The 13,237-nt window shown below is 42.0% G+C and overlaps 1 protein-coding gene across 2 annotated transcripts in view; it reads left to right on the top strand.

The window, feature by feature from the left end:
- Positions 1-4,670: 4,670 nt before the first annotated feature.
- The window catches only part of MAML3 (mastermind like transcriptional coactivator 3), a 347,589-nt gene continuing 339,022 nt past the window's right edge, over positions 4,671-13,237 (top strand). For both annotated transcript variants that reach the window (XM_034772292.1, XM_034772291.1), the window contains exon 1: positions 4,671-5,996. In XM_034772292.1, the coding sequence (XP_034628183.1) occupies positions 5,541-5,996 (456 nt within the window). In that variant the 5' untranslated portion in view covers positions 4,671-5,540. The remainder of the gene's footprint in view (positions 5,997-13,237) is intronic.

Genomic DNA, 13,237 nt, shown 5'->3' with positions numbered 1-13,237 from the left:
GGCTGTACTTGCTGTCAGCCTAGCAGTGATGTTTTTGTGTCTTCCTCTAAATTCCTCTCCCAGCTGGGTTCTTTCATATTTCAGCATTAAAATAGATTCTTCCTAATTAGACAGATCTCTGTCATGATAATCATCTTGAGAACTTAGGTGGTATTTTCATATCATATATCTTTTTGCAAATCAGGCATGTACTTTATAATTTTTCAAAATTGTAACTCACTGAATAGCTCCTTTAACAGGCAATTGTCTCCCATAACTAGTAATTAGTGTCCTGTCAGTTGATATCAGAAGGCATTAGTGTTCAACTGCTGACATCAGCAAATTCATCATATTGCTTATAATTGTGATATATATTTCTTTGAACTATCCAGTTATTAAGAAGGCTTTCTAAAGATGATAATGTTTGCATGAAAGTGTATAAAGCAGATTTTAAAACCACACAAGCTAAATTACTACATACAAAGTAAGTCCACAGTCATAGACTTAGTTCTGGCACACACATCTATCATAAATCCATAAACAAGTCTGTGCTCCTTTCTGATTAGAGAATGGAGTTGTTTGGTCAAGGTTATGGAGAACATCTGTTTTAATGACAGCAGTTAGTACTAGAGCAGCACTCTGAGACCTCTCAGGTTTTGTGCTGTCAGGGCCAAATCCTGAAGCTTTTTTTCAGTATTTATTCACTCATATGCATTAGCTTACCAGCAGTTTTGCCTTGTGTAAAAATTTAGTTTAAAAACTTCAGGACTTTGTCCTGAGTTTTTATAGAAGTTAGTGTTCATCTTTATAAATATCCTTTTATTAAAAATTACACAAGAAATAAATACTGAAATCTAATCCCTAACAAAAACACCAGCTGAAAATAGTTTGTTTTTGAAATCTGGCCACTGAATTACCACAGTTATAAAATAGGACAGTATTTAGGTAGCAGTTTTCAATTATTTTCTGATGGAACTTAGATTCAACTGACTATATTAAAATATGAGGATAATGCTTTATTTTCTTATAAATAGGTATAATGCAGAAAAATATAAGCACATCAACTGTTAGTGCTGAAATGAGTGAGGAAATATAGTGATATACATTTACTCAACTCTAGTTTAACCTCCCAAATAAAAAAAATCTCTTTGGATCATCCACTATTTTGATTATATTCAGCTGTTTTGCACTAAACTAATGATTGATATACCTGCAGAACTTTTAACACTGAAAGCCAGTTAGCATAAACTAGATCCCAAATGATGCTACTCAACTGATCAGCCTTCAGGCTATGCAGCCTATCAGGACCAAGATACAAGAGCTGAAAAATTCAAAAACTTCCTAACAGCAAATATGCTAGAGTCTAATTCTATAACAGTTCAATATAGACTTTAAAAAGAATGTGTTCACTACCAACAGATGTATATTAATGTTCTGCATAGTTTTAAAGTGGCTATTTGAAGAAGAAAGAAGAAATCCTCTACAAAGTACACCAAAAAAGGTGATCTATAAGAAACACTCACCTTAGGGCTCCACTCCAGCAATGAGTGCTGCCTCCATGGGGCTTCAGTGACTTAGGCCTGGTCCACACTAACCTCCCACTTCGAACTAAGATAAGCAACTTCAGCTATGTGAATAACGTAGCTGAAGTCGAAGTACCTTAGTTCGAACTTACCGCGGGTCCAGACACGGCAGGCAGGCTCCCCCATTGACTCCGCGTACTCCTCTCGCGGAGCAGGAGTACCGGCGTCGACGGCGAGCACTTCCGGGATTGATTTATCGCGTCTAGACAAGACGCGATAAATCGATCCCCGAAGATCGATTGCTTACCGACAGTCCCGGAGGTAAGTATAGACCTACGCAAAATTTGGAGCTCTGCCTAGGTGCAGGGATCTGACTTTGTGAAGCTTATTATAGGATCAGGATCTAAATTAGTAAATAAAAGAACAAGCAAATTGTTTTTCTTTTTTCATTATGTATCTGTCTCAGTTTTATGTAGCACCTAGCACCGTAGTACATAAGCACTGAAATTAAATAAAACAATAATTCACCAAGTCAAATAAAATTTCTCACCTTTAAATTACTTAAAGATGGAGAACTACTGTATTATTAAGAAGGTGTGTTACACATTATACATAATGGGCCTCATCCAGTCTGGACCTATTCAAGACAATGAAGTTGCAGTTGTTTAGACCAGTTCTGAATTTGGCCTGCTGCAGCAAAGGCAAAGCAATATATAATTTTTCTTTTCTGTTTTTTATTATTTTAAATTTGTATAACATCGATAATTTCCCACCCTCCCTCCCTCCCAGTTTCCATTCATCTCTATTTTTTTTTGTTTTTGAATGAACTATATACCCTTTGGAAGTAAATAGCAGCAGTTTAGGCCAGAAAATGATTTAGTTTTGTGGTAGTCAGTGTGTTACCAGCATTCTTCTTGGCCTAATCTAAGGCCTACTGAAGTCAATGGGGGGAGTTTTTTTAATTAACTTCAATGACCTTTGGATCAGGCCCCTTTTCAGTAGCTTTCAATAAGCAGGCCCGTCAGCTGTAGGGGATGCTACAGAGAAGTTCCTGAAGCACTACTCAGAAGCTAAACAGGGCCCTCTCCTTTCCTGGTCCTTGGCCTGGTAGGCTGCCATTTTACTACAAAACTTCTTAACAAATGTATTTTTCAGAAACATTTCTTCAATTCTTTTCTATCTTTTTAATATTGTTGTAAGACACAATCCACACTTATGGCATCGTGTGTGTGTGTGTGTGTATATATATATATATGTGTATATATGCTTGCAAGTATATTGTGTTCCTGTGAGGCTAATGGGAGAGAAATACTAATAAAGACCTCCATAATACAGCTTCCTCTCTACTGTTATACAACATTTCCAAATGGATAGAGGAGGTGCTGTTTGTAAATGGGAAGGGAATTCAACTTCTCACCTGACTCCTTGGTCTCTTCAGAGCAAAGAAATACAACCGATTACATGCTCTAGAGCAGTAACTACTGATCATGGAGAGTAGTAAATAGTTTCAGCCTGATTCTCAAGTTATTTCCGGAGCTGAAGTTTTAATATGGGGAAAAAACTATGCTCATTTACCCTATAGCCCTATATACTCTGCAAGAAGGGAATAATTACTGCAGTAATTTTGTATTTTATTTGTCTGCCATGAAATACTCTTATACCATCTTAATAATATGTTGCAATTACAGAGAACAGTAAGTATTCAAAAGGCAAATTTCATATTGCAGAAGTGCTTAATAAAGAAAGAAAGAAAACTTCTCCTGATACTGGGTTAGAAATAGTATCCTATGCTAATCTGCAGAAAGGCCAGAAATGAAGATGGTTTAAATCAGATCTCATGACTAATACATGAAATCCAAATTTTCTTTAATTCCAGCTACATTTTAGAAAATGTGAGCATTTTTTTACCCTAAATAAATTATTCTGTATTGGTTTTGAAAAATATGGAATCAGAAGGACATTAATTAGTGTTATGGTTCCATTTAAAGCATGGCTTGTGCTGCTAGCTAATCATAAAATAGGATATTTAGCTAAAATATTTCATTTAATACTATTGTGTCTGTGAAATGGTTTAAAACCAGGTTCCTGGGATGTTATTTTTGATCTGTTAATCATCAGTGCTGAATATGGAGGCACCCACTGTTCACTTGGAAAAATGTTTCTGCTCAAGGTGTCATGTTTCTTTCCTTGTTTTAAAATAGAAAGTTCAGATCTCTTTATTGGAGGGTCAGCATTCCTTGTTTTAATTGCATTCATTGTTCAGCAATTTGAACATGAGAGGAACATAAATCACAAACAATTTTTGAAATGTTTACTACTTGTTTTGTATTGTGTTTGTCCACTACAGACTGTGCAGAGTTGTGTATTTCCTCCAGTTGTAGGCCATGAAATCTGCAATCTTTCTGCTTGAGTTATTTGCTGTTAATTACTTCTGCTGTCAATAGGCTTTAAGGTCCACAACATTTTATTAACATGTGTTATCATTCTAACCTAATAGCCTGTGTATTTAATCTTGAATATTTCTGGGGCAAATATACCTGGGCTTTAAGAATAAATAATTTTCTTCTAGTTGCATTCATTTGTATCCCCCATTAGCTCAGTGCAGGTTATCTTGAATATCTTCCAGGGAGGGGACAGAGTTTCATTAAGTGTCCATTTCCCCCTGCCTATTTGTTAAAGGGGGGGAAGTGGAAAGGGTGTATGTGAAAAGAGGACTTTGTTGCTTGGATCGTTTTAAAAGCAGTCGCTTATTTACTTTTTCCTTTCCACATGGATGGGGATGATAGACAACGGCTGTGAAGCTCCAGTGTTTCTGCGTGGCCATGCACAAGTTCTGCAATATAATGCATAAATGTATAACAACTTGGGCTTGCTTGAGACAGTAGGTCGCACTGAATAAGGGAATCAAGCACAAAGGCACATTCTCACACAGAGGTCAGAAGTTGATTGAGGTCCGTGCAGTCCCCCTCCCCTCCCATATCTTTCTTGTTTCTGCCAGCCGTGGTTTCTAGTCTAGTGCAAGGTAGTAAGTACTAAACGTGGGGGGAATTAGATGGGGGATTGCTATGTCCGCTCCTGCTGGGTTTGAGTCCGCGCCGGGTTTTGCACCTTGTCCCCGGGTCTGCCTCACGGCCTGGAGGAGCTGCTGCTGTGTTTACTGAGAGCTCTTGTCCTGATATCACTCCGCTGGCATGGAGGAGGAGGAGGTGGAGGAGGAGAGCACTTGATCATTGTGATGGTGGCAGCAGGAGCAGCAGCAAGCAAAGCAAAGCATTAGGCTGTATCAGCTCGGCGATTGCAAAGACTTCAGCGATCCACTTTTTCAGATCGCCCGGATTGTTCATGTGTTTACTTCCCCCACCCTGAGGATTTACTATTTAGGTTCCTCTTGAAATGCAACTGAGCAGCCAAAGTACTCAGAACACGGTGCGGCATAAACACCAAAACTTTTTTCTGGAAGGAAAATACAATAAGAAAGCAGCTTTGCTTGTCTTTTGATGCTGGGGAGTGTGAGTGCGTGTGTGACCAGCGTATGCCTTTGCTGGATGTGTGTATGTGTTTGTGTGTGCATGCATGTGGAAGGGTGCGTGTATTTCTCTCTATATTTATACATGGGGAGAAAAGTCTTTGGCAAAATCTCCGGAAAACTCCTGGAATTTATTTTGAAATAATGGATTATAAAAAAGAAAAGGGAGGGCAGGAACTGATCTGAGCTCTCTTGGAGTTTGCAACCCGAATTGCTGCTGCTCACTTTGTTGGGATTCTTTTTACGGTTGTGTATCTGGTGATGATAACCTTTTAGCACTTTTTTTCTTTTGCTCTTTTATATAAATACTGGAGGTTTTCGTAGAGGATCGGCTGGGGAAAGAGAAAAACATTCACCTGGGATCGCTCTTTCCCTTCTACTTGTTGGTGTTTCCCCCCATGGTTCACTAAAAAGTATCACCTCAGGACCCCAGAGGAGGCTGCGTGTGTGTGTGTGTGTGAGTGAAGGCGAGGATAAAAAGTTCTTCCAAAATAGTGTGCCCGGGGAAGAGGATGGGGGATTTTGCAGCCCCCGCTGCCGCCGCGAATGGCAGCAGTATTTGCATCAACAATAACCTGAACAGCGGCCTCAGCGGGGCCGGTGGTGCCGGTATCGGGGTTAATAACACTCCCCACGGTCCTCCTGCTGCTGCTCCCAGTAACAATAATACTAATAGCGGCGGCGGCGGCGGCATTCCCAAGCACAGCACCGTGGTGGAGAGGCTAAGGCAGCGCATCGAGGGCTGCAGGAGGCACCATATCAACTGCGAGAGCAGGTACCAGCAAGCCCAGGCGGAGCAGCTGGAGCTGGAACGCAGAGACACGGTGAGCCTCTACCAGAGGACCCTGGAGCAAAGGGCCAAGAAATCGGGCACCGGCGGCGGGAGTAGCAAACAGCAGCATCAGAGCAAACAGCAGCAAGATGCCGAGTCTGCCACGGCCGAGCAGAGGAACCACACTCTGATCATGGTAAGGGACGGGGATGGGGCTGTCGCTGTCCGCTTGGAGTTATTGACTTGGCTGAACGGGAGCTATGACTTTGGGGGGGATGGAGAGGGGCTTGGCTAAAGCAAAGAGGGGAGAGTAAACTTTACTCCTATTCAGTGGGGTGCAGGACACGCGTTCTTCGCAGATTGCAAGTCGGAGAAATATAGGGTCTGGTAAGAGCTGGCTGAGACTCTTAAGACTGTAAAAATAAGTGTGTATGTGTAGGGGGGACACTTTCCTATGATAGCTGAGACCATGATTCGCTTTCAGAAGAAAAATATTTCTAAAATAACACTGCTCCACCCCACCAAAACCCACCTAGGTTATTAGATCCACTACGGGAAGGGGGAATTGACATAGCTGTTCCCTGCAGGAAGAATTAGCCCAGAAGAAAAGGGAAAGAGTATGGAGCAGCCCCTGGGGTTTTACAGAGTCTTAAGAGTTTTGTGAATCAGCTTTGAAATGGGAGCGAAAAAGTGTGTGTGTGTGCTGGCTGTCTGTTTAAATCCAGCAGAAGGGGAAGGTAAGAGAGGGCTTTCCCAGGCTGGAGTGACAGCAGGAAGAAAAGTTGGCAGGTTTCTCGCCCCAGCTGCCAGACAGGGTGCAGGAGCCCAGGTCCCTTCAGCAGCAGCCGCCACTCAGCTGAATATCTTGCTAAAGTTTCCTTGTGTTTAAGAGGCTTAGCGAACAGCGAAGGGGGCGGGCGCTGAGCTGCCAGGAGTGTAACTACAAGCAGGAAGTGGAGTTTCCCACTCCCAGCCTGCCTTGGTGAGGAGTGATAACAGGGGTGCTGGGGAGCCTGGGACCTGGTCTCAGGCTGAGCGAGAGCAGGGGTTTCCTACGAGTCCCCCCGTGTGCCCGGCCGGCGGGTGACAATCAGCACTTTTAATGAGCAGCTGAGCGTGAATCTGCTCTGCCGGGCGCAGCCCGCGCGTGCTGGGGACGGTGCGGGGAGACGCGCCCGCGTTAGACATTAGGCAGCGGGCGGCTGCTCCTCGCATGGCACTGGCCGGCTGTCGCCTCTCTCCGGAGCTGGAGGGAGCCGCGATCACGCTGTGCGGTTTACAAGCCGCGCACGTCCCGCCCCTGCCCTGGGAGGCTCCGGCGGGCGGCGCAGCGAGGGGCCGCCGCTGCCCTCCCTGCGGGCGGCTGTGGCAGTGACAAAGCGGGGGCAGGGCGGGGCCGCCGCGCTCCCCGGCGCCCCACACGTGAAGAGGAACAATTTGTTTATCTTGGGCTGTACCAAGCCAGCCCCCGAGCCCGTGCCACCCCGCGGGTAGCCCCTTCCCGCTGCCCAGCCCGCTCCCTCCCTCCCTCCCAGCGACCGAGACGCTTTGTCCGCCCCATGGCCCGCTGGATAAGCTGCCGGAAAACTAGGAGGTGGAGGAATTAACCCTCCCCCCGTCCGGCATGACCAAAGAGCCCCCCCGCCGCCGCGTGTCCGAGGGAAGCGCTCCCCAGGCAGCCCTGCGGGCCTGGCTCGCGTGCGGGGGGTGAGCCTGGGAGACAGACACACGCATCCACTGTCGCCCCACGGCAGAGAGAGTCCCAGGGCCGCATGGGTCAGTCCCCCCACCACCACCTGGGGGAGCACGTACAGGGGCCAGCCGGGAAGATCCGGAGAGCGACACACTGGGAGAGGGAGAGGCTCTTGCTTTGCAAACAGGAAGCTGAAAAGCCTCACGGACTCAGTGTAGCTTTCCTGATACCACCAGAAAGACACAACCACACCACGTCTCTGTGAACCCTCCCCCCTTTCCTCCGGGTCTCCTCCTTGCCACAGCATTCAGGCTCAGCTAATTCGATTTCCTATCTGCTCAGCTGTGGAGTTTGTTGTTTCTAGTAAAAGAGTCTCCCTAGATCCTGGGGTTTGGTTTGTCTTACGCAAAACACACTCTCCATTTTGCTGGTCGACAGGCCGTGGAAGGGGTTTTAACCTTAGAGGGCAGGAGTCTTTCTGGGGGTTCCTGACTTCAGAAAACTATAATGTAGTTGGTTGGTTGTGCAAACGTGATCAAAATTAGTGTCTTGACTTCTCTTGATGGGGTTCTTAGGCACCTAGATTGTAGCGACTCTCTTCCCAAAACGACACGAAAGCACCAAACCCTTGGGTCTTCATTTATGCTTACTTGTTTTTGCATGGAATATATAGGACAGAAATAAAAATGGGTGTTTTGATAATTGTGAAAGTCGTGACACTAAGTGACAAAACCCAAGCAACTCTGTTGCAGCCCACACTCATAACAACTTGCTTCATGTTGACAAACTTAAAAATAAATAGTTGTTTAATGTAATGATGGAGTTAGCCATTAAATCCATTGTTAAGATAAAGCTGTGTTTTTCTGTTAAAGCATATAATTTAAATGTTTTTTGTGTGCAATAGCCTTCAAATTTATCTTTTAAAAATAAAAATGAACATATTTGCTAAAAATAGACCTATTCTCATCAAGTTAAACATTTGTAAAGAATTGTTATGGCAAAGAGTAGGGACAAATTCTGCTTTGTTTCACTCACACTATATTACTGGTGAGTTTTGCCCAAAGACTGAAAATATGCTGTGGTCTGTAGTATGTGTAATATGCACATTAAAGAGTTAGATTTTCTATCTGATAAATTGTTCCTTTCAAAGCTACTTTTCAAACTTTAAAATCTTTCTTTAGAGATGTGTGTGTATGTGTGTTTTAGTTGTGCAGAAAATAATTAATACCTATTATCAAATAATCACTTGCCAAGTTTGTTTCATATATCTTGTCATATTTTTAGTTACAAAAACTACACAAAGTTGTTTAGGGTTTGTTTTTGACATGTGAAAATAGGTAAACTGTTTTGTTTTTTTCTTGAAATGTGTTATATTCCAAATGAGAGTAAGGGAGTAAGTTTTAAATCTTTTAAAAATAGGAGTTTACAGCAGAAACACTGACATAATCTCGCGTCTCACCTAATATTTTACAGTGTAGCACTGTCTTTACACAGCCATTATTCAGTTCAGCCCTCAGATTAGGCTGCAGATTTTGAAAGTGATGCAGGCATTAGAGAAATGAATAACTAGGATCAAGTAATAAACAAATGCAAGAGGGAACATTACTTCTGTCTTGTTGCTATTATTGTTTTTTTGTTCTGCTGGTCACTTAAAAAAATCTCTCTCTCTTATCAAGTGAAGGAGACAGTCCAAGGAGAACTAGTATCTTTCAGCGTGTTTCCCTCATCTTCTTTCTTTTCAAGTTCACAGACATTGGGGGAAGGGAGAAAGAGAGATTGTGTTGGTTTAATACTGTTGGGAGGTAGCCTGGGACCCATGAAACCCTCCCACCAGGTGGTGCTGACACATACTGCTGATCTGCCCTTCAGCTAGCTTGGTAGCAAATATCAAGGTTTTAAAAGGATTGTTGCCATTTAAAGACATGCACCCTGATTTTATTCTTCTGAGGGGAATAAGAATCATCAAACATTTAAGATGCTTCTCATCTTCAGGCCCACAATTTACACCAAAACACCCTATTCCTAAACTCAAGGGAGGAATTATGCAATTTCCACTGTTCAGAGATTTTGTGTCCACTGAAGAGCAGCTATCATTGAGTGGCTATTTTTAAATAGTAACAAGGAACAGAGAACTATAGAAGTGACCATACTGGATTAGATCAGTAGTCTAATCTAGATTAGTATCCTGTCAGCAATAGCGGAGGTGCTTTTGAGGAGGTGCGCAAAAGGGGTCAGGAATAAATGTGTTCCAGGGCAAATCTCTTACTCCCAAATACTGTAGCTCAGTGGTCGGCAACCTTTCAGAAGTGGTGTGCTGAGTCTTCATTTATTCACTCTAATTTAAGGTTTCGCATGCCAGTAATACATTTTAACATTTTTAGAAGGTCTCTTTCTATAAATCTATACTATATAACTAAACTATTGTTGTATGTAAAGTGAATAAGGTTTTTAAAATGTTTAAGAAGCTTCATTTAAAATTAAAGTAAAATGCAGAGCCCCCTGGACCGGTGGCCAGGACCTGGGCAGTATGAGTGCCACTGAAAATCAGCTTGCGTGCCGCCTTTGGCACGCATGCCATAGGTTGCCTACCCCTGCTGTAGCTAAAAGTTATCTTACGCCCTGAAACACGAGGAGTAGAAAATAGTTATGGTAACTGGGAGGGAGCAGAGGTATACAGTTTTCACTTGATGAATTTTGGCTACGAAGTCTCATAAATCTTATTGACAACTTTGTTTCTTAAATGTCCTTAATTTGGGTAGAGCAGTATATAGATGTGAAATTCAGACACCGTTTATAGGCATTAAATAGATAATGAAAAATCTGGACCCCCACAAAATTTTAAATTATTTGTAAATGGATGAAAGTACTTTTTCTTTTTCCCAATTCAACCTGGATAAGGCCAAAGTTGTTTGCCTCTGAGCTGGATTATTTGAATGCTGTACTAGTTAGCTTTTCAAAGACAATATGGGGGGAAATTGCAACCCATCCAAAACTCTGCTGCTCATCTTCAGACTGGTTCCAGGAAACATCAACACATTATTCCAGTTTTTTGGTTCTTTGTGAGCTAATCTGCCTTCCCATTTCCCACTGCATTGACTGCAAGATTCTTCTGGCTCTTCATCCATGTTATTTAGTGACCTTTGTTCATTGTTACAAACCATCTTGAAATCTCTACCAAGTTAAACCACCTCTATATCTATTCCCATTGTACTGCTGTTCTTGCAGGATGGGTTTATAATTTGTTGTCCATTGAAATGCCACTCCCATAACTATCACATTGACTTTCTTATACTCATTTATTAGAATCTTAACTTTACACTGGGGTTTAAGTGTGTTGAGGTTTAACTTTGTCCTAGTTTTAAAGTCCTTCAAGACCTTTTTTATATAAGCTGTATATATCTAACATTACTGATTCATTATTATCATATTGACAAGTTCCTATCCCAAAGACTGACATCTAAGAATCAAAGAAGATGCAGAGCTAGAATTAAACATAACACAAAATGTTATTCAGATCATAGACGTTAGTGACAGAAGTCAAATGACCCATTAGATCCTCTTTTTTTATTTCCCTGCCAAGACAGACTATGCCTGTCCAGAGTTAGTTTAGAGCCAGTGAAAACATGACTTATAAATACAATATCTTCCAATTCGGTTTTTCACATTTCACTGTTTTGCACCTCAGACAGTGAATTGCTAAAAGAAGTTAAAAATCTTGTCACTCTTACACCTGGGGTATGGGAGGCTCACTGTTTCAGCTGACATAGCATAGGAGCAAAATGGTAGGCACAAAAACATAAGAAGCCGCTTAATTGTTGAAGGGGGTCTCTGCCTATTTTGGAAATATTCCATCACTAAAGAGGAGAATTTTTCCAAGAGGACTTTTCCCCTTGTTGAATTGGTATTTGAAAATCAGGACTTCCTTGTTTATCTTTGTGATGTTTCTGTAGATATCAGTGTTAGTAGAGTGGATAACTGTTAAACATTGCAAACAATTGCTTTCAATTCTTGTAGGCAAGTTTGTTTTTTAAACATATATTTGTTACATTAAACATTTGTGTGTGGGCATGTCCACACACACCTCCTCTTTGAATCTTGATTTTTTTCCCCTTCATGTTGTAATATAATTTATTGAACTTGCTTCAGGGTACCAGCTATATGCAATTTACACTACAGGAATTGTCCATTTCTCTACCATCACACATGAAAATGAAGAGCAGACATTTTCCACAGAAAGTCAAATGCTGCAGTCTTTTCTCAGGCCTTACGCAGTGATGACTAACTAGGAACTTCAAGATTAAGTCAATGCTAGACATAATGAGACGTATTTGCTCTCACTTAATTCAGAAGTAAGGTCTGGTCTACACTAAAAAGTCAGGTCTACCCAGATATGTCAATCAGGGTTGTGCAAAATCCACATAGTTAAGCCAACCTAACCTCCAGTGCAGACAGTGCTTGGTCAATGGTAGAATTCTTCCATCAACCTAGCCACTGCCTCTTGGGGAGATGGATTAACTACAGTAATAGGGGAACCCCTCTCATCGGCATAGGTAGTGTCTACACTGAAGCAGTATAGTGGTACAGCTGTGCCACTGTAGCGTTTCAAGTGTATACAAGCCCTAACTCTACTGAAGTCAGTGAAATTACACTGGTAAAACTGGTATGAGACCAGAATCAGGCTCAGGGTCAGCAGTGCTCCTTCATTTAATTTGCAACAGGGAAAGAGTGATTGTACTATTGAAGTAGAACTCATTTTGCTGTTTCTCAAAGAGTGGATTTTAATTTCTTTCTCTAGCGGCTCCTCTGTCAGAACCAGGGTTATCCCATCCCTCCCAGTTTTTCTTCTCCATCTCATGGCCCCTTACACTTGACGCCCCTGTGTGATCATCACCGTTTGGGGCAGGAGGACTGGACAGGATCTCCTGTTGCAGCTAGTCAGCACATCAGGTTTTCTCATAATAGCTGGATAGGATGGCTGTTTAGAGTGATGCTGGGCAGTGCCTCAAGTCTCCCAGTTGCTTGTGGCCTGTCCACACTATTATAGAAGAGGTGTCTTTAAAATGTATTAGCTAACATGTTTTAACTCACATGTTTATAAATCCTAGTGTAGACAAGGCAAGTTGTATTTTAACGTGTTAGCTGGTCATGATGAACCCTAGGTTTCAACTTGATCAGCTAGCGCATGTTAAAAGTATTGTATGCATGAGAGTTTTAGGCTTTGTCTAGACTAAGAAGAGTGTCTGAGCTCGTGCTGAGGCCACAATTGAACATACTAAAATTGAGCTAAAGGTGTTACTTTTTATCTGTGCTTGGAAAATTGGTCAAATTTAGGTTGCACTTAGCTACCTTGTGTTATGCTAAGCCTGATCTAAATTTAACCTTTACCTTAGTACAGACAAGGCCCCAGAACACATTAGTTACAACGTGTCAGCTGACAACACACCTTTTGTCCTAGTCAAGTAAAACCCTACATTTTACTATGTTTCAGTTTACAGAGTGTGCACATGCCTTTCCATTCTTTTACATAGACACTGGGATTATAGGAGGGTCTTTAAAAGTTATTGAAGATGTTATAGTTTACTTCTTTGACAGGTCATAAGATACCAGCTGCTGAAATCTTGTCCTAATTGACATGGTGGGAGAGACACAAGATGAGTATCAAATTATTTTGATGTCTGATATTTTATGATCTAGGCCCATTTTTGGTGAACCACCACAAATACTATCAGGGCCAGTACACTTCT

The sequence above is a fragment of the Trachemys scripta genome, chromosome 5 (genome assembly GCF_013100865.1).
Source record: "Trachemys scripta elegans isolate TJP31775 chromosome 5, CAS_Tse_1.0, whole genome shotgun sequence".
Lineage (NCBI taxonomy): Eukaryota > Metazoa > Chordata > Testudines > Emydidae > Trachemys > Trachemys scripta.
The sequence above is the reverse complement of the archived record's forward strand: the minus strand, read 5'-3'. Positions and strand labels throughout refer to the sequence as shown.